The sequence below is a fragment of the Oryzias melastigma genome, linkage group LG8, assembly GCF_002922805.2.
Source record: "Oryzias melastigma strain HK-1 linkage group LG8, ASM292280v2, whole genome shotgun sequence".
NCBI lineage: Eukaryota > Metazoa > Chordata > Actinopteri > Beloniformes > Adrianichthyidae > Oryzias > Oryzias melastigma.
In genome coordinates this window covers 5,194,029-5,218,310 of record NC_050519.1, presented here as the reverse complement: position 1 = coordinate 5,218,310, position 24,282 = coordinate 5,194,029, and the positions used below count along the sequence as shown (strand labels likewise).

The 24,282-nt window shown below is 40.4% G+C and overlaps 3 protein-coding genes and 1 non-coding gene across 8 annotated transcripts in view; 3 read left to right on the top strand and 1 right to left on the bottom strand.

Annotated features, from left to right (window-relative positions):
• Window positions 1–16,525, top strand: part of cacnb1 (calcium channel, voltage-dependent, beta 1 subunit) — a 38,014-nt gene extending 21,489 nt beyond the window's left edge. For 2 of the 5 annotated variants that reach the window (XM_024272213.2, XM_024272217.2), the window contains 9 exons: window positions 1,085–1,245; window positions 5,092–5,172; window positions 7,317–7,375; window positions 7,460–7,569; window positions 8,135–8,143; window positions 10,738–10,889; window positions 11,778–11,873; window positions 11,977–12,162; window positions 13,480–16,525. In XM_024272213.2, coding sequence (XP_024127981.1) covers window positions 1,085–1,245; window positions 5,092–5,172; window positions 7,317–7,375; window positions 7,460–7,569; window positions 8,135–8,143; window positions 10,738–10,889; window positions 11,778–11,873; window positions 11,977–12,162; window positions 13,480–14,019 — 1,394 coding nt within the window. In that variant the 3' untranslated portion in view covers window positions 14,020–16,525. Of the gene's footprint in view, window positions 1–1,084; window positions 1,246–1,618; window positions 1,648–5,091; window positions 5,173–7,316; window positions 7,376–7,459; window positions 7,570–8,134; window positions 8,144–10,737; window positions 10,890–11,777; window positions 11,874–11,976; window positions 12,163–13,479 lie in introns of all 5 variants that reach the window. The other 3 variants (XM_024272215.2, XM_024272214.2, XM_024272216.2) reach the window with 3 other exon arrangements.
• A 1,478-nt stretch (window positions 16,526–18,003) lies between these two features.
• On the top strand, window positions 18,004–21,007 carry arl5c (ADP-ribosylation factor-like 5C). The gene is made up of 6 exons (XM_024271365.2): window positions 18,004–18,193; window positions 18,492–18,552; window positions 18,633–18,780; window positions 19,167–19,250; window positions 19,687–19,838; window positions 19,965–21,007. The coding sequence occupies exons 1-6, from the start codon at window positions 18,148–18,150 to the stop codon at window positions 20,011–20,013; spliced, it is 540 nt and encodes a 179-aa protein (XP_024127133.1). The 5' UTR covers window positions 18,004–18,147; the 3' UTR covers window positions 20,014–21,007.
• A 193-nt stretch (window positions 21,008–21,200) lies between these two features.
• trnac-gca lies at window positions 21,201–21,272 on the bottom strand. The gene has a single exon. It is a non-coding gene; the product is annotated as a tRNA-Cys (tRNA).
• An 886-nt stretch (window positions 21,273–22,158) lies between these two features.
• Window positions 22,159–24,282, top strand: part of LOC112146877 (plexin domain-containing protein 1) — a gene marked incomplete in the record, with an annotated part of 25,253 nt that continues 23,129 nt past the window's right edge. The window contains 2 exon segments of the mRNA XM_036213161.1: window positions 22,159–22,412; window positions 22,613–22,671.

Here is a 24,282-nt window from a genome sequence, read left to right as displayed (position 1 = left end):
ACCCTCAATGACGTCATCAATAGTCAGCTACGTTGGCGAAGAGTTACCAGCGCCTGGAAAACAGAGTCTGTTTTATAACTTTATAATAGCGCGACTACCAGCGGAGGCATACGTAGCCTTAAGTCGCTTTCCCTTAACGGAACAATTCCGGACTCCAGTACCCCTCTAAATGCCCCTATGGAGAGGTAGAGGGAAGAATTCGGATTCGGCTTTGGTGTTCTATAATTGCGATTAATTTCTCCTTCATGTCAAATTTTCAAATGGTCGGCACCTCCTTGTTTTTTTAAAAAAAAGACATACTTCACTATCAAATCTGAGACCCTAATTGGTCAAACTGGTTTAAATTTTAATGTGGATTTTTGCAACTTTTGCAGCATAAATGCAAGAGTTTTTAAAATGAAAGTCCAAAATATGGATTTAAACAAGTTCACATAGACTTTTCATTCGAAGAGGCCTCTTAAACTAGTTTTTCCAAGCCCGGTTTGAACGTAGCATGAGAGTTTCCTCAGTATAAAGTTGATTGTTCTAGTCTTACACGTGCTACTTTCTGATCATCAGAATCACCTCCTGTTTTCAGTTTTTGGGATGATTCAAGTTGGCGAGCTTCTTCCTAAAAACAAATCATTGTTTTTCATTTAACTCCCCAATCAAAAGTCCTCTAATATCCTGTCATTTTAAGACGAGAGGCCTTTGAGTCCACCGACATGCTTCATCTTCAGTCACCTCTCATGTAGTCTGTCGTCTTCGCTGCTGTTTTTTCACATCTATGCTTCAGGTTTAGTTGCTTTCACACTGAATTCACTTTGTTCCCTGCTGTTCTTGTCATTACACCCTCTGTCTGCACTTTCATGGTAATCATTGCTGTTCTTTTTATAAACTCTTGTCAGCTTTTGTTCCCAGTTTAAATCACACTTATCACATTTTCCGATGGCAGTCTGTGTCATCTCTTACCTCCTCCAGTATTCCTCTCACCCTCTTTCTTCTACTTCTCCCTTTTGTTGTCTTTTTGTTTTTCTCTTCACCTCATCCTGTTTTCTCCTCCTTCTTTTTCTGTTCTGTGTCTCCGCCCCCGCACACCCATCAGCTCACGTGGATATTTCCACGATGCCCTTTGACGCTGACCCCCTCGACCTGGAAGCCGAGGAGCCCCCTGAGTCCCAGGGAGAGCCTCGCTCCCCCAAGGGCATGTCGGGGAGCGTAACGTCCCCCCAGGCCAACGCCCACCGACTGCCCTTCTTTAAGAAGGTAACATTAGGGGCTCCGAGATGCCTTGCTTCCCTTTCCAGCCTCCTTCCTCCTCAGTCCTGCACTCGCCCTTTCAAATATGGCCTCCCTGTCCTTCAATATTCCTATGAACTGCACTTATCTAACCCTACTTGGCCCTTCGAGCTCCGGTCATGATGGCAATGCTGAGATATGTTTGTGTGCTGGGGGAGGATTGAACTAACAGACTCTGACATGGCTGCTGCTCCTCAAAGTCCACCTGTTTTACTTGATTGCAGGCCGTCAATCAGAGTAACCTTTCATTAATGTACAGCCTGTCTGCTCTAATCCTAACAACTAAATGTGGTCTTGTGTTTTCTGCCTCCTCCTGCTATCACGTGGAATGATACTGTAGGGGGTCCGGCTAAACAGAAACAGAAGTCGGTGAGTGTGGTCTGCTCCGAACACTAACCCCTGCTCTGTATGCCACTGCTTTGTATCGTCTTGTGTTTTTCTTTCTGTGCTTCAATAGAAAAATATTCAAACTTTATAACGATGTTCTGTCATTTCCACTCGATCTGGATCCCCAGCTGTCAGGGTACAGGTGCAGATCTGCCCCAAATCCCATTAGTCAGAGCGTGACTGTCGTTCAGTTTTCCTTTTTGGCTCCTGATTTACCCATTTACATGCCTTTCACAACCGTTTGTGCTCGATATGAAAAGCAGGGATATCACGTTTAATGTGTAGGAAGAAATAAATGTCAGTTTATAGGATTTTCACAGCAACTCATTTATTCATGTATATTGTAATCACTCAACGTGTAATGATTACATTTTAGAATTTTATTCTAATAAAGACCCAATTTACTTGTGTTTTTACATTTTTATGTGGCATTTTTCTGATGTTAAGGGACATATATAAAGAAAGTTAAGATTAAAATTGCATTGCTGAGACTTTCTTAATTTAAATTATTATTAATCAGGAGCAGATTTAAAAAAAATGTTTCAAAAATGAATCTCCTTGCTCTGTTGCATAACAGGGACAGGAAGGGGGGCGGGGTTGCTCCGTTCCGACGGTCCCGCCCACAACTCAGATGCGAATTTATAGTTGTTTTTTTCTCATTTTGGCTCAAAACAACATAATCATGATTAAAAAATCTTCTGGGAACACCTTGAAAATAAAATTTGTCCAATAGGTTTTACAGCTTTGCCTAAGATTATCAGAGTTTAGAGATAGATTCAGCGATATGTCGTGTTTTTTATTTTTGTGGCAATGATAAAAAGCCAATATTTAATTAATAATTTGAGTATCCTTTAACATTTTATTGTAGTTTTCCACCTAATCCCCAACCACTGAGCCTCTCTGACCATCTTTACACCATCTGTGAGAATCTGTTGTCTTAAATGTCTCGTCAGGCTTGTGGTTTTTATTTGTTATGAGACATGTACTACTTAGCTTTTACTTGAGATGGTTACCAAAAAGTGAAAAATTGTACTAGTACAGTCTTGGGATATATTGCGATATGTGTCGTGTCGCCACTCTTTCCAATACCCTACCCTTCAATTTTTCTCTTTTAATCAAAGCCAACAAAGGGACATACTTGTAATACCTCTATTCTGTCTTAGTGAGGTTCTTTTAAGTCCCACTCCATGCCCCTTCATTTCTTGGAGCATTCGGAGCTTTAGTGTGTATTTCTTCACATAGGTGTGCTCTGAAGCACAGAAGTTTACATTTAATTTTAAGAAATTACTTCTTGTTTTGGCATGACTTTTTAAAGTTATAAAACTGACGTAAAGTGTTTTCTTAGCTACATGCTAACATAGCTGACCGGCGACTATTGATGATGTCATCGAGGACACTACTTTTCCATTTGGAGGGCTAAACGTAGGGGTAAGGAGAAGCCGAAGAGGGGCAGATGAAGAATTTTGATATTTTTTTTTCTATTTTAAAATCATCCTAGTGTTTTTTTGTAATTTTGACTTTTTAGTTTTTAGCCAAAATTAAAAAAAAAGCCTTTTTTTAAGACGAAGACCGAATTTAAAATCTTCCTCTACCCCTTCTGGCTGTAGTGCTCCAGACGAATAGAAAAGATAAAATAGCATCTTAAAATTTATGTTACTACCCCTCGATGTCATCATCAAAAGTCGCTTGTAGCTGCCGCCACTCTGAAAATACATAAAACCAATTTTATGGCTTTAAAAAAGTCATGTTTAAACAAAAACTCATTACTTAGACCCACGTGAAGAAATGTTTCTCCTCCAAGCAAAAGCGCGCCACAGACCAGCAGAGGGATACCCAGCCCAAGTCCTTACACCTTACCCTTAAAAAACAATTTCTGGCACCACTTCTGCTTCAAATGCCCCTACAGTTGGAGGGGTAGGAAGAAGTCGTAGGGATAAGGGAAGAATTCTGATTAGGCCGTACTTTTTTGCAGAGCGACAGGACAGGAGTTCATTATAAATTTGGTTCTGGGTTGTGACTGTTGGGGTCTGAAGTTAGCCTCCCTAATTTCCCATCAACTCTCTCCCACTAGCTTATAGCACCTTGCAACCCAAGCTAACATTAGCGTAGCCATTAGCTCAAGCAAGACAAATGAAGACGTTGATGGATCGATTTATCTGCAAGTGGATGCTTCATTATTGGCGCAGAGAAGAAAGACTTAATCTTTCAAACCGCAGGTTTTCATCTGCTCCTGATATTGAATAAAGAAATATCACGAGAAAAATGCTAAAAACAACACCAAAAACACAATTTTCATTGGTGTTGGTTTTTAAAAGCTATTTTAAAAGTGGAAAATATAAATCCATTCCAGCAGATTAGTGAAAGGAAACCAAACCCTTAAAATAGCTTTTAATATTTTGTGAAAAGGTTTGAATTCTGAATATTTGTTTTATAATTATAGTATTTTATTTTTGAGATTATGCTTACATTCATCTTAAACTGCTGTGTTCTCATTCAGTTCACAGAAATGGATTGCACTGTTATGCTCCAGCTTTGACCCCTGTATCGACAAGAGCCAGTTGGATGCTTTTAGACTATTTATTTTTAGCGCCAGCAAGTACAAAAGAGGTGAAAGGAGCTTCCGCCGCTCTGTTTTATGCGATGTTCTGTCAAGGAGCAGGTCTAAAACTTTTGTGCTGCTCTGAGCGAATCCGTCAAACGTGTGACGGTTCTCCATCGCCTGAAAACAGCTGCTAAAGCAGGCAGATGCGTATGGATGTCATATGGATGAATCACTCCTGTTGGGACTCACAATGTACAAGTTCACATGCTGCAGCGTGGATTATGTTTGTGTGTAGGTGTTCAGTAGAAAGCATTACAGAATGGCTCACTTTTCATGTAAATGTGGCTTGCATGTTAAAGCCACATTTACATTTTGTATTTTTGGTGCAGTATTTGGCACAGAGTAAATAAAGAGTATTAGATGAATTTGAAATACCATGAATCTGTTTGGTAAAAAAACAAGTTTTGGTGATTTTCCTCGTGATATTTTGACGGTTTTATACCAAGATGGCATTTGCGGTAGACATCGTGGGACAGCCACGAGAGCTCTCTTGACACCTTGGCGTCTGGTTTAATTATGGGCACTTTAATTATGTGAAGCTGCAGACAAAGAAATTGAGGCCAGTGCTCTCCGTTTAAAATTGATCCCCGGCTGTGAGCACTCATAGGCACTCAATAAAAAAAAGGCAAATGGACTTCTGCATCTTAAAGTTCCCATCCATCAATCTGACCTCTCACACCCGAGAGTGACGAGCGGGATTTATGCATGAGTGTAACTCTGACTGCTGATCAGTGTGAGCTTTGTGTAGCTGTGCAGAGTGTACGTGCAGACATGACACGGCGACATGACTAACCCCGATTCCTGTGCTTTCTGTCCTGACTCAGATGGAGCACGTCCCTCCCTACGATGTGGTTCCCTCCATGAGACCCATCATTCTGGTGGGGCCGTCCCTCAAAGGCTACGAGGTCAGACGCACACTATGGGGACAAAACTTAGATATAGAGGTTACAAAACTCTAAAATTATTTATAGAATCTAAACTAAACATACATTTCAAAGAAACGATGTTAAAAAAACAAGCTCCAATCCACCTATGAATGAATGGTAACATATATACTGAATTACGCTCCTCACAATAAGTTATGGATATTATTTCTATGAGTATTTCTCCTATTTGGTCAGAATTGTAATGAAATATATGAAAGTTCTCTTTGATGTTTCTAAAAATAAATGAAAATGAACTGCATTTTCATTAGTTTGATGTTTATTAGCCCTAAAAGCTCCTGACAAATGACAAACATTGACCATGTCGATAGTATTTTCACTGTTTGCTCCAATGGCAGTTTGACAGCGACGTCTGCTGCTCTCCACAAGCCTCATGGTGTTTTTCTGAGGCGTTCCACCCTTCCACAAGTGCAACAAGCACTTCTTCCAGGTCACTTGGTGGTCCGAGCATCCAGTCTAGGCTGTAGCTGGTTCTAGACATGTTCTAAGAGGTTCAGGTCAGGGGTCATGGCTGGCCATACCATATAAGGGAGTCCTACTTCCTGAAGTCCAGCTGTGACAATTCTAGCACCATGTGGTGGAGCTTTATCCTCAGTGAACAGAAATATAGGGGTGTTCTGGTAGAATAGAAGGATGTTGATATGCAGTGACTGGACCGTCTACAATAACCAAATCAGTTTTGTGCTGACTGGTGATGCCGGTCCAGACCATTGCACCTCCTCCACCAAAGAGAACCTTTAGGAACATATTGACTTTGGTGTATTGCTCACCTTGCCTTCTCCAGCAACGCTGACGGCCACCATTTCTATACAAGATCACCCGACACCAGCTCACACGATCTTGTGTCCAATGCAAACATTCAGGGCAGTGTCTTGGTTTCAGTGGAGTCACCTGCGACAGTCGAGCATTCAAGTCAAAGTGGTGAAATCTGTTGTGAACGGTTCATCTGGAAACCCTAATAGCCCTTATATCTGGTAAAAGGATCTGTTTGCAAAACCACTTCGAAGTGCATAGGCCCCTAGATACTGGTCATGGTTCTGGTCTGTCATTGCCGGTAGTTCTGTGTCTTGAAGCAAATCTGCTGATGACACAAGTTCACCTGCAACACCTGACTGTCAACTACCAACTCAACGGCGCGCTACGGCCAGGTGGCGCTGCTCATCCATTAAACGTCAGGTGTTCATGAGTGTTTGAGTTATGACTTACTGGAAAAATCCTCTTTTTATCCCCACAGAATGTTAGGATTGATGCTACAACAAAAAATGTTTTTCTTTAAGAATTTTTGGTTTTTATCCCAATAAATAAGACGCACAGTGAGATCATTATGTAGAAAACACAAAATTAGGTGTCCTAGAAATCTGTGGAGTGACATAGACATATATTATTTCACTGGACAAAGCGAGGTGTTATTGTCACCCATAGAAAATGCCTTACATCCGGCCCTCGCAAAACCAGGCTAAATCCATCTCCGTGGCTTCCTCATACGACTGCCGCCATTTTGAAACCAGTCGACAGTGATTGGTCCGAGGAATTACTGTCGCCAATCATGAGTGACCTCGTTCGAGAGAAGCTGTCAAACAAGTGAAACCAGTGGGCACCACATATTTTTGAGGCATTTGATTGGTCACTTTATAACTTGCAATAAAGAAAAAATATATATTAAAAACAAATTAGGATAAGAAATAAAGAAAGTGTTAAGAAGAATGGTTATTCTGGCAAATAAAATGACTTAGAAATAACTGTCAATTTCTCAATGGGATTTTGACCTTGGAACCAACAGGTACTTCCTGTGATATGTCCAATGAATATCCAATCAATGGGTGTGAAACAAACACTGTTTATGGCATCCACTGAGTTTTTCACAATATCCCTAACTTATTGTGAGGAGTGTATTTACATTTTACTTGTTTTTCTGCTTTTTTATGACAAACTTATCTTTTAAAATAGAAATGGCTGAGTTAGTAACTTATTTATTTGTATAAATAAGTCATTAATGTGTTAGAAATGTGTGAGAAACAATAAAAAAATTTGTTTATCCTAAAATTACTATCCATGAACCAAATAACTCTAATGGCTGACGTTTCTGGATGTTTTAATATCCATAGGTGACCGACATGATGCAGAAAGCTCTCTTTGATTTTCTGAAACACAAGTTTGAAGGAAGGTAAAAACAAAACAAAAGGTTTCAACAGTGCGACCTGATATGTCGAGTTTCTTTACCCCGTAAAGTACTGGTTCTTTGTTTCAGAATATCCATCACGCGGGTGACAGCAGACATCTCTCTGGCCAAACGTTCCGTCCTGAACAACCCCAGCAAACACACCATCATCGAGCGCTCCAGCACTCGCTCCAGCCTGGGTAAGAGACCCCGCTTCAGTTCCCAGACGCTATCTGGCAGAGAAATGAACACTTGGATCTTTTTTTATCAAATAAATTTGTGGAAAATTACAGGTTTTTGTTCATTGTGTTGTGCTGCTGAACATCTTTTCCTGTCTGTTTCATATCTTCTTTATGGTACTTTTTTGTTATTATTTTAAGACTGAACAGCTTATTCAAACAGTTTGACTTGATTTCTAAGATATAGAAAAGAGGAAAAGATTAACAACAAATGTTTGTGGTTAAAAATGGGAACATTTGGTGATATTAGATCCAACTGCAAACATGCCAAAGAGGGATGCTGGGGGCCTTGAATCCAATTTGTCAGAACTCATCTGAGGACAGAGCGGTAATGGGGTAGACAAAGCATAGGATGTACCTCATCAAAAGACCTATAAGCTTTTATAACTCCTCTGATCCAGTCTGATTTAGCCTTTTCTCTCTTTTCATCCTGTCTCTTCTGCCCTTCACCCATCCTCCTTACTCTGCCAAACCTTACCTCCTCCTCCTCCTCCTCCTCCACTTCCACCTCTGTCTTGTGATTCAGACGTACTGGGTACGTATGCTCTCCGTGCAGTGAAACAATGCCGCTTCACTCCCTCCTCCTTTCCCTTTTTCCCCCCTAACTATATTCATCATGTGCTCATGCATTGTTTGTCTGTTTGCCTGTCAGTTTCTCTGTTCCTCATACCTCAGTGTGACAGCCTGGAGTCTTGAACAAAAAGGAAAGAATTACAAAACCCGAGCAGGCAGAGATCTGTGGGCGACTGCTTACTGCCGTTCAAACTGCATTCTGCTGTTGCACGAAAAGTAGTCTGGATACAGAATGTCGTTTGGATGGCCTCTATATCAGCTGGACTTTACTTTTTATACACTGTTGTTAAAACTCAGTTTTTTTGGTTGATTGTTTTAAAAGTTCTCATTTCTTGTCAATTTGGCTTTCATTTTGAAACCTTCTGGAGGCTTCTGAAATGTGGGGGCGCACAGCTTCAGAGACACTGATGTTTGACCAGCAGGTCCAAGTGGGCCCCAATTGGGTGTGTCTGCAGTTTCCTAGGTGGCCCCACCTGTGTTTGCCCAGCTTAGCTTAAATGGGCGCTGAGTGGGCAGGCTCAGTAACGCCACGCAGGCTGCCAGTCCCTGGGCAGCGGTGCCAATGTAGGGCAAACCCAGGTAGGGGCTACCATGGAAACTGTGGGCAAACCCAATTGGGGTCCACATTTTGTGTCCACTTTTAAACCATATGGGGCCCACTTGGCCTTGCTGGCTGAGGCGAGGGGCATTCTGGGTGTCAGTTTAATCCTTGTAAGCTAATAAAAGCATGTGGACCTGGCTGCAGACATACACGTCCAGAACCGTAAGTCCTTAACAGGAAGTCCCCCCATATCACTTGAAAAAAAACTTGATTTTAACTGGCAACCCCAACAGTTACAGTTTGGCAAAACTTTATAATAACCATACGTTATAGTCAATGAATATGAATAAACTTAATTAGTTATAAATTACTTGTTAAAAATACTTAAAAGATTTACAAATGTCTTACATGGCTAATAGATGACCACTGTTATAAATGACTTGGTAACCATATATGTCAATGGATTCTAACTTAACCTTACTACTTAGTAATATATCATGAACAAACTTTTAGTTAATGAGTTATAAATGACTTGTTAAATAACAGTCAACAGTTTTAGGATTTATAAATGTGTCTTATAGATTGAGGGATAATGCTCGACAATGTGTGCATTGTTAGAAACTAATGCACAACATAGATTGCGTCGGACGGTGGCTTCCGCAAAGTGGTAATATACACTTCGATGGGTGTTATCCCACTTATACCGTAGTCACTTACAAAAGAAATAAATATTTTATCCTCACCACTTGTTTTTGTCTAGAAGATGAAGAAAAGTTTGTTTTAGAGAAGCCTGCACAGTGATATCTGAGCTATGTGACCAGAACTTCGTTTTTGGCACTGTTGATTATCACTTTTTGACTAATTGAATATTTATTTTGTAATTGACCATGGTATAATTGCGATAATGCCCTTCAAAGTGTGAATTATCAGTTCGTTTCTGATAATTCACACTTTGAAGGGCATTATCCCAAACATAATAGACAATGGACAAGCTGTTAGTTAATTATTTATTAATGACTTGTTAAGTAGCTATCAGTTAAGTTACTATATGTCACTGGGACTTTCTTTTAAAGTCGGTAATATCCCTCGTTTACTAACAGTTAATAAATCGGGAAATAGTTTCAACTTTCAAAATATCATCTCAGTAATACATATAAACTATTACCTAATACCTTATAGATTTTAACTGCTATTTAGCAAGTCACTTATAACTCTTTAACTAAAAGTGTATTTATGATTCATTGGCAAACTGTAACGGCTATTATGAAGTGTCCTTTATGGTTTTTTCAGTTTTAATTTTTTCGTTTTTCTCCAGTTCTGAAACTGTTTTGGTTAGTCAGCATCAGGGTTAGGGTAAGCCGATGATGTCAGGCGCCATCTTGTCTGCAGCCAGGTCCCTCTTGATAAAAGGTGGAAGTGCCTTGACATGCAAAAGCTCTCGTTGACTTTTGTTGAAGAAACGATGAACACAAAACAGTCCTGAGCGGCTCTCCCGATACAACAGTTATGCTGTGCCTATTTGTGCTAACAAAAAGTGACTTTTCCATGTTGTTTTATGAATTTATTTTGTTTGTTTGTTGTTTCTATTTTGGTCACATGGTGAAGAATTGTGCCCTTATTGTAAGCTATTTCAAGTACCACAGGCATCTCATTTCTAAGTGCCTCCTTCCTTCACAACCTCAAATTAGAAATGATCAGAAGCACTTAAGCGAAAATCTGAAATGTCTGGAGGTGGCAACTGAATGAAGATGCTCCAGTTCTCCATTTAGCTCTGAATAAATGGAACTTAAAACTGTGGTCTAACCTGATTTACATGCCTGGAAGCTTGTGGGTTTTTGTAACTTTCCAAAAATCCGATCATGCACGATGAGGAACTAACATGTTAGTTTGACCACTAAGCGGAAAGTAAAATAATTTACCTGCTGTTCAACACTGCATCACCTCAACGATGAAAGAAACTTTCCTTTCAATTGTTTTTTTGCTTATTTCTTTTTGTCTGTTTCCTGTGCCGTCAGCTGAAGTGCAGAGTGAGATTGAGCGCATCTTCGAGCTGGCCCGAACCCTGCAGCTTGTGGCTCTGGATGCGGACACCATCAACCACCCCTCTCAGCTGGCAAAGACCTCACTGGCTCCCATTATTGTCTATATCAAAATAGCATCTCCTAAGGTAAAACAATCCATAGCTTTTGTTGAATTCTAGGGGTGGGTACAGTTTGGATTTTATCCGATGGTGGTGCCAATCCGGTACTTCTCGGGTGCTCACACCAGTGCTTCAAAAATGAAAGAGTGTACGGGGGAAGGAAAGTGCTTGAATGTGCCTAATGCTACATTTATACCAGGCTTGGAATTGTGAGTTCGGATGACCATTTTCAATGAAAACTCTATGTAAATGTGTGTTTCCACGTTCAAACATCTTGCATTCCCACTTACTTTTGAAGTCCAATTTGAGCGCAGGGTGACGGTCTGACAGAATTGCGTTTTGAGCGGCATTTCAAGAGTTCAAGAATCTGATCAACCAATCAGGGACCGCATAGGGAACATGATTTTTTTAGTGACTCGATCAAAGGGTAGAATACAAATCCAATATGGCTGCTCGATGCAAGCGTTCTGAACTTCCATCCTTTTTCTTAATCCACAGGGTTGCTAGAGCCTGTCCTGGCTACTGTTTGGGGTAAACCCTGGACAGACTGCCAGCCTGTTGCAGGGCTCAAGCAATCACACAAACTCTCATTTTTGGACAGGCGTCAGACCCTAATTTGATGCATGAATTGTGTGTTAATGCATCGTTATCCATTAGGTTCCAGAATCTTTTGCTGTGAAATGCAGACAAACTTACCTTCATGGTCACACCATTTTTGTATGAGCCCACCCAGAATCGTTTAAAAAATAAATGATCGGCTCGAATTGTTTAGCAAAACTGAATAGATTATAAGTGATTGAAATGAAGCACAGAAATCCACATTTTTATACAGCACCAGTACCAACATGGCACTAAGTTTCGGTACCAGAATTTGTAATAAAGCTTTGATTTGTTGGTCCTGCTGACTCACTGCAGGTTCTCCAGAGGCTCATTAAATCCAGAGGGAAGTCCCAGGCAAAACATCTAAATGTGCAGATGGTTGCAGCTGACAAGCTGGCTCAATGTCCACCTGTGAGTTCTGTTTCAGGAATTGTGCTTTATTTGATTTTATGTTTATATTTTTACTTGTCTTCTTCTGCAAAACAAACTAGAACTTGCTTTGTTTGTGGCTCAGGAACTGTTTGACATCATCCTGGATGAGAACCAGCTGGAGGACGCGTGCGAACACCTGGCTGACTACCTGGAGGCCTATTGGAAGGCAACACACCCACCGAGCAGCAACCCTCCCAACCCCCTGCTCAACCGCACTATGGCCACGGCGGCCCTCGCCGCGTCTCCCGAGCCCGTCTCCAACCTGCAGGTACAGGTGCTCACCTCCCTGCGCAGAAACATGGATCTGTGGCCTGACATGGACGGTGCTGTAGCCAGTGAGGGCAAAGAGGAAGAGCACACGGTCTGAAGCTCGGCGTTACGGTGTGGGAGGGGCACTCCGGCAACTTGAACCGGCCTCTGCAGCCTGCTCTCTTTAGACTGAAGGATGAGTGCAATAAAGCCCCGTTTCTGCTGTTATGAAGCCAGGAAGAATCACACAGACGTGCAAAAATACAGGGAGAGCTAGATGAAGAACGGCAACAAAACCAGATCTGTAGTCTCTATCCAAACAGGTCAGTGGACTGTTTAAAACTGTGAAGGCAACAAACCTCAAACCACTGAACTTAGTACCTTTGCCCCTGAGGCCCCCTTCCCTTTCACTGCAGTCAGAGGTAAAATAATATCTGCCACCCCCCTACACGTGTCAGTGGCCTCATTTCTTCAGCTCCTCTCCTTCTCTGAAAGGCCAAATCCAGTTTGCTGTTCTCCTCCGTGTTGCCATGGTGCTGCCCCTGAAAACAGCAAGTCATTTCCTCCACTTCACATAGAAAAGCTTGAACATTTCTAACTGACCAGCCTAACCAATTCACCGTGGTGCTAACAAAAAAAAGACCCCCTTTAATTCTGCTTCTCGGTTAAGACTGTTTGCTTATTAACACAATCGAGTGTTGCACTGTTTTACACAAACATAAATAACTGTTTTTGGGAGATAACATTTTTTAAGAAGAGTTGCAGAGCTAAAATCCTGACTGAAGGGGTGAAGTAAAGGACATTTTTAGGTTTTGTAATGACCTTTTCTTACCACTAGATGTCAGTGTGGCGTACTTTCTGTGTACCATACCAGATGAGATTAAGATTTCCCATCCATGCATCTTCAGAATCCCTTTTGAGGTCGCTGAACTTCTCGCCAATCTTCCTGCACAATCACACATGCACGCCTAGGGACATTTTAGAAATGCTAATTAACCCATGAAGCATGTTTCTAGACTGTGGGAGGAAGACGTTCTCTGAGAAACGATGGGGAGATCATGCAAACTCCATACAGAAAGACCCCAGCTTAAGGTGTTTTTACTAACCACTAAACCATTTTGCAGCCCACATTTAAATGATATTTTAAGAAAAAAAAGCTTATTTTTGTGCAAGCTGACAACCTATCAAATATGTTTGTGGAGCACTTTTGACTGCACAGCTGCTCTTGTTGTGTGTTGCTATGTTTGCTAACCCTGCTGACTGACCTCTGACGGTTTGATCTCCTGTTTTGGCTCTCTGCATGGTTTCCGTGTGGCATGGGTATGACTCGCTGCAGGGCCAGTACCTGGTGCACGGTGAGCACAAGAGGGAAGGTGTCCTAACAGAATGTGGCGGAAGCAGCGCTCTGCGAGACTACAAGAGCGACCAGGGAGGAAAGCCTCAGCAGCATCACCAACAGCAGGCGTGCCTGCGCTCGTCCCGCGGCCAGCTTCGAGGGGGGAGCAGTCGCGGCCTGTCACGGCAAGACACCTTCGACTCCGAGACCCAGGGAAGCCGGGACTCGGCCTACACCGAGGCCGGGGACTCTTGCATGGACATTGAGACCGATCCGTATGAAGAGCCGGAGCCTTACCGGAGCGGCGGGGGCAGCCGCCTCCACCTGGCGCAGCATCACGGCCGACAGGCCTCCTGGGAGGACGAAGGCGCCGAGCCGGACCAGGAGAACCTGAACCACCCTCCAATGCCGAGCCAGACACAGCCGCACGGACGCGCCAAGCTGAAGGAGCGCTACTGCCAGGACCCCGTGGACACAGGAGCCAACATGAGCCGCAACAAGAACCAGGACGACTGGGGGAGGGACGTGTACATCCGCTGAACGCTCACCTTTCTACACAGGAAAGGGGAGCCACAGACTGACAACAGAAATGTCGATTCCTTGGGATGTTGACCCTTTAACACCGGAGATGTCGCCGGCGACACCTAAATGACGCACAGTCTTTGACATACCGTAACTTTTCAACCGTTTATGCAATCAGCGTGAATTGCACAGAGAATAGTGGCGTTGCAAATCATTTTTGCACCAATACGCAACACTTAACACAGTACTGGACTGAGTGACCGCTCCCCCTTGACGTTCCAAACAGGAAGTACCTGCTGGCTCCAAGAAGCCAAAATCCCATAGACTTCTATAGGGAACTAAAAAGTTGTTACTCAGTCAGAACAACCATTCTTATTACATCTTCTTGCAAATCCTAATTTTATTTTTCGTAACAGTTTTCTTGTAGTGCATGTTATTCAAGTTATAAACTGACCAATCAGAATAATAGTAGGTGGTGCTTACTACATCCGAAACGATTGAAACTTTTTTTTTTGACAAGTTCTTCCAAACCCACTTTTAAGTGGTTGGGGCGTGGCCTTTCAACAAACTCACTCTTGATTGGCAAGAGTGGTTGCCATAGAAACATTGACTCTGACCAATCACTGATCATCTGGCTCCGTCATGGTGGCGTCCATATCGCAAAAAAAAGTCGACTTAATGGAGCTTTTTTTGTTTGAGCCTATGAGGATGTAGCACACGCATGGCCACGCACATACAGACACGCAAACTCGCCAATCATTTACTGAAACTTACCTTTTCTCTGTCCCTGTTTCTCGTAGGTACAAATGCATACATTTACACATAGAACGCCAACATCATTAGCTTCTTTTGTTTACAGGAAGTTAGTGACCAACTCCACAGATTAGGTCTCCTTTAATAAAAGAAGAGACTCGAGCCTTGGCTCCTCTGCCATCATTATTGCTTGGCTTGACAAGTTCTTCCCCAAGACACCCACAACAGACCCGGAAGTACGCCGTTCTCCACTGGTGACGTCACACTCACTCTGTCCACTTCTAGCTACTTGCGTAAAGTCTTGCATATCAGTGCTTTCACCGCTTCAGAATTGCGTAAACGATTGAAGACTTACGGTGGTCCAAAGAATGTCAACACTGGAGCTAAAGCTCCGGGGTCAAAGGGTTAAAGGAACCACAGTTTGGGTTTTGGGGCCGTGCCTGTCGCTGACAAATATCTGTTTACATCTTAGTACAATGTAATGATGTACATCGACTGCCAGATGCCATTCTCATCAACTTCTTTTTGCAAACCAGTTTAGTTCTATTTAGAATGAATATTTGTTTTCTTCAATACTGCATGAAAACCATGGACTTCTATACAGACAGCACGAGGGCAGTCAGTTGTGAATCAAAGATTATATTCTCCTTCAGTGGTAGTGGGAGGGTACAGCTGTTGTCCGTCACGTCTGTCCTCTGCAGTCTGAAACAGGGTTGATGTTCCTTCATTTGAAGAACGTCAGGGTCTCCATTCACCTTAATGTCACCTACTTTTTATTCAAACTGAAACCCAACAGTTGAGTCTCTCATATCCACTATTTTATCACCCCAACTGTTTGGGTAAAAAAAGAAAATATTGGGGTCATCTCGTTTTAACAAATTTCTCGGTGTTGCTACACTATTGTCAGTGTGATTGTAATAAATAGACTCCAAAGATGTTTACTTCTTCCCAAACCTGGTTCAGCCTTTGCAGACGTCTGATCCAGTCGTTCCATCCATGTTTTCTCTGTAAATGAATCATCACCTGTGCATCCTCGAAGCATCGCCCACAAGTTTCACTCATGTGGATGAAGCGTCCAGCCTTAGTCACTCCCACCCTGAAAAACACGCCCAATTCAAGAAACCTCCAATCACAAGTGCCGGAATGTCTCGCCAAGCCATGCCTACCCCTTCAGGTGGGATGTCTTAACTCTTGTTGCGCTCATCTTCATCCGTCTTTGTCTCGTGGCTACTCTGAAATGTGGCCTTGCTGTTCGTTGCTCATTCTCTTTGCTTTATTGTCCGACTTTCAGGGCTAAAGGTGGTATGACGGTATGTGTGTGCGCGCGTGGTTAATCACTCCCAACTTCCACCTGAACCTCTAGCTTGTCTGATATTAGACTCTCTTCTTACTTTCTGACTGAATGGCTTTTTTTTTTTTCTTGTGAATTTTTTTTAATGCATCAGTTTTAGTGAGCTAGTGAGAGGAGTGTCATCTGGGGAGGGGTTGTGTGTGGGGGGGCAGGATCAGCTTTGGTCTTTACTGCATTATCTGTACTGGAAAATCCATGAATGTCTTTGATGGGCTGCTGCAGCCTGCTCCTGTCTTCAGCTGAATAAATATGAAATGATGATCGGTAAATAATGTTATTGTTGCGTTATCGCAATTGTTAAAATTATGAAATATAACATGTATCATTGGTTCCTGATTGTAGCTACATTTTGCTTTTTCTGCCTTTCATTTTTAATCTGTGGATAAATTCATATTTTAATTAAAAATTTAATCAGAAAGAGTCATTGTGTCAGTTCATTGGGGCACTTTGGGGAGTTACTTAACACCTTTAAAAGATGCAAAAGTTGAGGGCGATGAGCTGCATTCACACTGCCTTCAAGTGACCACTTCCAATGAAAAGTCTGTAAATGTTTCTACGTTTAAAACTCACGTTCCGACAATTTTCTGACCATTTTTGGCCTCTACATACTAAACGTGGCGCAGCATTTGAACACACGGAAGTTAAATAAGGGACTCTGATTTGGTAGTGACAAGTGAATGGCATCCCTTTCAATGCATTAAAAGTGTTAAAAATAGATTATATTAAAAAATAATAATTGTAATTTGTGCCCGGTTGGGTTTATAGTATGACACCAAGAATTTAATGGATAGAATAGCGGTATGAGAGCAAATGCCTGGAGCAAGATTTGCACCATTTTGACATTTTGTTTTTTTTTTCAACTGTAGTTTTCAGACAAATTCTAATAAACCCAAGCTATAATGTAAAGTTTTTTATTATTATTTAAAAAAATGAAATCAGGGTTAAAAAATGAATTTGGCTTCATAAATAACTGTATAAAATGTTGAACCTACGCAAAAGAAATAGTTAGGCTAGTTCATGAATGAACACATTTACTTGTTCTGTTTAAGACTAAATTAAAAAAATGGCACAACAACATAGGGAAGTGCCCATAGCAGTTAGTTTTATGATAATTGTTCCGATAATGTTTCGTGAAAATACCTTCATATCCCATGAAAAACTCCGGGGAATACCTGTTGTATGTTTATCACTCCGCGTTTTGCTTTCTGTTTGGCCGCTAAAATGTTTCTGAAGTCTCCAAGACGACGCAAGCGCTTTCGCTTCCCTTTCCATGTATGGAAAAGAGCGTGCGTGCGTGTGTCGTCAGACCCCCGTGACGTTTGCGTCCGGACATGAGATGCTTTCAGGTAAACTCGAAAACTATGCTCATAACAGAGAAAGTTATTTATTTAACAAAGTATAATTACAAATATAAAGTTGTTAGTCCTTCTTAATAATGTAATAGGATGGAATTAAGTGTAATATTAGCAGATATTAGTGCGGTATAATACTATTTTAAAGAGCAGGACTTGTCATTTTTCCAAAATTGACCACTATGTTTATTCGTGAGAATTTTGGTGATAAATGATTGGATGTTTGGCTTGAAATGTGATCAAAATTACTTTAATTGAAATTAAACTTTATTTATAGAAAACATTTCCTGTCATACAACAACTCAAAGTGCTTTGTGTAAATAAATAAACCGCACGCTAAGCTAACAGAAATAGCAAAAACCATGAAACTAATTCAAAATCCACAAAAAAGTGTGACAAATTTTAAACATTATTCATTTATATATTTATGAGGACAGTTAGATGTAACGGTAAAAGTAGTAGTCTTTACTTTTTTCCCTCACACGCTGATATTTCCCACGGTTTTGAACGCATCAGCAGAAATTGCACGCCGCGGGTATTCCGTGAGAAGCGCCTCCCACGCATGAAAGATCAGAAAGGGACAGTTAAACCCGTGTTTTCTATCATTCAGCGTTTGACAGGTGATACAGGGTGTTCTCCTCGGCTTGTACTTGTTTTGTTTTTATTTTTCGTCGTACAAACTTGATCAAAATGGGTTTTCTTTTGACCAAGATGATGGCTGTGTTCGGAGACAGAGGTAAATACATTCCTGCGATCCCTTTATCATTTTTTAATGTTTTGATTAAGCTTCTACTAGCAGATTTTGTATCAAAGCAGTAAATGATATGTTTTATTTTATAATAAATATGTTAAAGTGTTAAATTGTGAAACTTTTTATTCTTTAACACTACTGTACATTTGTAATCCTGCACAGTTCATCACATTCTGGTCTTTATCTTATCAGTGTGCTGTAGTTGTGTTTAAACTGATGTAATTCACACAGTTTGTTTTGTGCCGATTGAGCAACAGATTCATTTTGTTGAACTTTCCTGCAGAACACAAAGTCATCGTTGTGGGTTTGGACAACGCCGGGAAGACAACCATCCTTTACCAGTTGTAAGTGACTTGAACTTCTCTGACGGTGATGCATCATCAAAGCTGTGTCTGACTAAAAATGTTCTCTCAAACTCATCCAGTCTAACGAAAGAAGCCGTCCACACGTCCCCCACCATCGGCAGCAATGTAGAGGAGATCATTGTTCGGAACACGCACTTCATGGTTTGGGATATTGGAGGGCAGGAGAGTCTGAGAGCCAGCTGGTACTCCTACTACAGCAACACAGAGGTAACAAATACTGTACTTTAGATTACCTTTAAAACTTGTAGATGTTACGTAAAACCTGAAATGGGAAGCTACCTGCTCCACTCCATTCTTATTTGTTTTCCTCGCTCCAATCCTGAGTTTTTCTTGCCCCGGTATTGTTAGCTTAAGGCTATAAGAGCAAAAGTGTAAACAAAGAGATGATGGGAACTAGGGGCAGACTTACTCTGCACCCACCCAAAAACTCAAAGGCGAATTTCTAATGAAATACTGCCGCTCTGCAGAAACTAGGTCCTAGAAAATGGCATAAACATAATTGAAAAACCACTGGGAGTGCTTTTACAATAGATCAAAAGATAATTGGAGTAGGACTTTAACAGATTTATTTGAACTATTTATTTGCCTTTCAGATCATCCTTTTGGTGGTGGACAGCACTGACCGTGAAAGGCTGCCGATAACCAGAGATGAGCTCCACCAAATGCTTGCACACGAGGTACTGATCTACTGTTTTCTTACCATGCTCTTCCGCTTTTGGTTTGAAGCAAGAAGTAAAATTTAGTAATAGACTCTCCCACTTTTAATTTGAACTGAATGTTTCCTTTTAAAAAAGGTGTGGCGTGCTATTCTGAGAATCTGTAAACTTTTAAGTACTTCAATTAGTTACATTTGTTTCTGGGAAACTACTTGGGTTTTTATTTGTCAAAAAAAAAAAATCCCAATTAATGGGAAACAACTGATTGAGTCATGAATCACCAGCTTAAAACCAATGGCATGATAAAATGAGGAAGTTTCGGTGAATAGTTTCGCTCCGTTTACTCCACAGTGCCCGATTTGGTATGTCGGAGTGTTCCACAGAAACGTTTTATCTGTAGGAGGAAATCAAAACCTGAAAACAAAGTGAGATCATCCTTTCTTTGTTTGGTCTGCAGGATCTACAGAATGCAGCGGTGCTTATTCTAGCAAATAAACAAGACATGAAGGGCTCCATGACAGTAGCAGAGATCTCCCAGTGCCTCACACTCAACTCTATCACATCACACCCCTGGCATGTCCAGGCCTGCTGCGCCCTAACAGGAGAAGGGTGAGTACATGCGTCATACTCGTTCTGTTACTTTACCGCCCAGCAGACAAAGCTTTTCAAACGGCCTCTGGCGAAGTGGCAGCTTCAGTCTAACCTATTGTTTACCCCTCCCTTCTCTCCCCACAGTCTACCTGCCTGCCTAGATTGGATGAAATCACAGGTTGTGGTAAACTGATGCCACTTCCAGTGACTGAAACTTCCTTGAACCGCGCCAACCTTCGCACTTTTGTGTGTGTTGAAAGTGTTTACTGTGTGTGTGATGGCATCTGTAACAGAGAGTAGTCTCCACGCCTTCTGCGTGTTTGTGTGGGAGTATTCAAAATGGATGCATGAATATTACAATGACCAGGACGTTTTATGCTATTTTAGTTTGTTTATGCAGTTCTCTTTCTTGTAACTGTGGAAACACGCACTACTAGGAACTGTTTTTGTTCCGTACAGTGTGATGAGGTGCTTTCAGATTGGACGCCCCACCTGACAAGTTGTATCACATTCCACTTTGTGTCATTTTTGGTACGAAGCAAAGGTTTGTGACATTCAGGGAAATTTTAGCGTCTTTGTTTCATGACAGAAACTGAGGTTTTTCCACTGGTGCTGAAAACCAAACAGCAAAAGATGGCACAGCATTACCAGATCAGCAAATTGTTGCGGTCCGCACTAAACCATACTCTGACATTTAAAAAGTTGTTAATCTGATGGTCTGATTACAGAGAAACCCGTCTCTGGAACAGTTAAGATCTTATCACGACCTTTAACATTCATTTGTTATCTTTCTCATTATACTTGAACTATTCCTAGACCTTGCACTTTTAAGACCTTCATTCTGCCTTGTATTAATTACTACCGCACTGGGATAAATATAGACCGTAAACAATGTGAAGTTGTGAGCACAGGTTATAGTCCATGTGGCCTTAACCATTCTAAAACCTGTGTTGAAAAAAATAATGCAAAAAATGTTATGCCACAGAACAAAATGAGTTTTACCAAACTATGTTTTCTAAATGTATTATTAATGGGCTCTTTAAATGTATTCTGTACATTACAGTAATTTCCTGCATTGGAAAGGAGCTAGCTGCTAAATACTTAAAGATTTAATTAAAAACGTATTTTTTGTACATTTTTTTTAAATAAATGTTAATATTGTTCTTAATAAAATGTGCTTTTGTCCATTTGTTGCCTACTGATTTGCAGAGATTCTCTCAAGTAAAAAAAAGTTTTTTACGCCACGTTTACTCTCTCTATTTATTTGATGGTATAAAAGCGTGGAACCGGAGATGGTTTCTTTTCTCTAAAAATGCTTATGTAAATGTTCATAATTTTTTCAAACATAATTTGTGGTTAAAAAAAAAGAACAGATTAAAAAGGGGGCATCCGGATTTGAACCGGAGACCTCTTGATCTGCAGTCAAATGCTCTACCACTGAGCTATACCCCCGACGCCGGAAATGGAAAACCATGTATGTCTACAAATAGGTAGGTCAAACAGATCGTATATTTCTGTAATGTTTTGGTTTACGTCGAAGTCCGAACCATAGTTTGTAAAACTAATCCACAAAAATAAAAATTAAAAATAAGCTGATGTGACATCGCCCCCGTGAGGCGAACTTTTCATCTACATTTTTTCATGCTATGCAAAGTTATGACAGATACGGCCGTTATCTTATCGGTCCTCCTAACATGTTGCGAGGTTTCATCTAATTAAAGCTCAGTTTGAAGTGTGGTATATTTAATATAAATCAAAATACCTAAAACATATGCACTTGTCTAAATTCTGACGAACATATTTTAATTGGCTATTTGCTGATTCGCCTCAAATTTGGCTGTATTTAGAAGCTCAAAAATGTTGGTAGGCCTGTAGCCTAAACTACTAGTTAAATAAGTGGACAACATCATGTGTGTTGCTTTGATTTCATTTATCCCCCAAAACAAGTATTTTCAGTAAATTAATAATAATATACATTTTTCTTCTACACATTTGGGGAAACTGTGTTAGTGTTTTAACAGAAAAAAACATGAAACATGACCGAGGTGAAGTCAGAGAACATGCATTAGTGAGTTTAATGAGCTGCACTTTGTAACTATATTGTAGAACTGAGTGCAAGACATCTATGTCAAAACTGCAAGCTCTTTCAAATTTTCCCCCATCTGTTCCTGTTTCACACTATGATTATATACACAGAATGGCAAATTGAAAAAAAATCCATTTTCTTTTTATTTGTCCTCAATCCTAAGAAAATTGCCACAAGATAATGGTTAAAACCTCAATTTTCGTGGCCCTGTTGCATTGCTACTACCCAAAATAAAATTGAAAAAAATGTTTGCAAATAGTCGGAAATGAGCAAACAGACGTTCGTGTATGCTTCCAACATGCCATTTGTAATTTGAAAGTAACAATGTTTCAACTGGATGTTTCAGTCAAATATTTTTATTCAATTTAAGACAAAAGTAAAGCAGAAATGAAACCTTTTAAAGCTTAACGCTCGGCTGTTTCATATGCTAGCTAGGCAAGCTACTTGCTATGTTAGCATGCCAGAGAAAGTAGCACGAGCAATTCTTTGAACTTCCCATTTAAAAGGTGAGTTTGTCTGAGCGTCGGCTACCGAACCGGACCACAAAAGGTTCGGCCGAATCACCTTGCTCACTTTTAATCTGCTCAGCAGAGAATCCCCGAAACCACAGAGACGAACTCTTAGCGGCAGCCGAGCTGTCCGCGTTTCGGGGAGCTGAGGGCGACGGGGTGTCATTTTTGGCTTTTTTTGTTCGGGTGTTTTCCAGCTTCGCGCCCAAATCCTCCTGTAGCCAGCTGAAAAGCCAAAGGGGAAAAAACAGCATGCGTAAGGTACAGGAGGCAAGACTCGAATTAGGGTTAGAAGGGGACACCCCGTGAAGAAATTGGCGCTGCGTTCGGGTTTATATAGTAGCTGTTACGTCACTACAGTATCCTGTAGGGTCAAAAAGGTAAGTGACGTTTTCATGTGCTCCCAATGAAAACAACGTGTTTCTTTGCCTTAGTAAATAAATAATTGAACACATAAAACAAAATAAACATGTACATATAATATATTATAACATACATGGATAATATAACACAAGTGCACAATTGAATACTTGATTAAATACATTGAAATAAAAAAATCGTTTTTATTTTAAGTTATATTTCAAAGCATTCCCTTATTTGAAAAGTTCATTTCTATTTCTGAATATAAGTGAAATGTATTTTTTTTAAATGCACTAGACAATTAGGTGTACATTAAACTTAAAAAATATCTGTCCTGAAATATTTTCACGAATGAAGTCCCTCAGAAATAGTGAAGCCTTTGAAACATTCAGCTGAAACAACGTTCTGAGGTTATTTCAGTGCAGCTGCATTAAATAAAGGCTGTAAGAACAGAACACAAGTCTGTGAGTCTAAATCCTGTTTTAAGCATAAACAAACCAGCAATCACACATTTTATTTATCCCCCAAAACAAATTTTTTCAGTAAATGAATAATAACATGCATTTTTCTTCTACACATTTGGGGAAACTGGAGACTTTCCAGAATTGTGTTAATGTTTTTCAATACATGAGAAAAATAATTTATTAAGAGAAAACTTTTTTATCTTAAAAGTCCATAGATTTTTCAAAGTATTACTATTTCTGTTCAATTCATTTGATTTAAGTTGGAAGTTCATGATCTGATGAAACATGTTATATAATCAGAGAACATGCATTAGTGAGTTTAATGAGCTGCACTTTGTAACTATACTGCACAACTGAGCGCAAGACATGAAGATTCCATGTTTTACATGTGTTCATTGGTATTTTATACATAGTTTTAGAAAGGACAAATTAAAATGTGCCAAAAGCTCAAATAAATAAATGAATAAATACTACAGAAATAAATCAAGATCAATGTTAAAACATAAATAGACAATTCTCCTGGAAGAAAATTCTAATTTTCTCTGAACCAGGACTTCACTGACATCTTCTGGTTGAAAAATATAGCACTTAAATAGCAGGTTCTATGTTAGATAGGCATACATTGGTTTTAACAATCTTTATACACAATGAAAAAAAAACTGTCTGAATGATTTCAAATTAATTTTAAAAAGAGTAAATGTATTTGCTTAACCTGAAATTCCCAAATACTGAGACATTGACCTCAATTGACCCACTCTGATGAAAATGGGGTTTTAAACACGTTCTTGTGGCATTTTTCTCATGACGCAGGACATATAGTTTGAGAATTATGCTTAAAAGTGTATTTCTGACTATTTCTTTATTCAAAACATTGTGATTCAGGAGCAGACAAAAATCACGTCACGTCCGAAGATGATAAATAACTCTCCGACTTAAAGCCTATCAGCTGAGGTGTTTGTCTTTGAGATCATGAGCGACAAACTGCAGAAGAGACAAGGGGTGTAGTTAGATCTAGAGGGAGAGGAGAGTGGTTGTGGAAGATT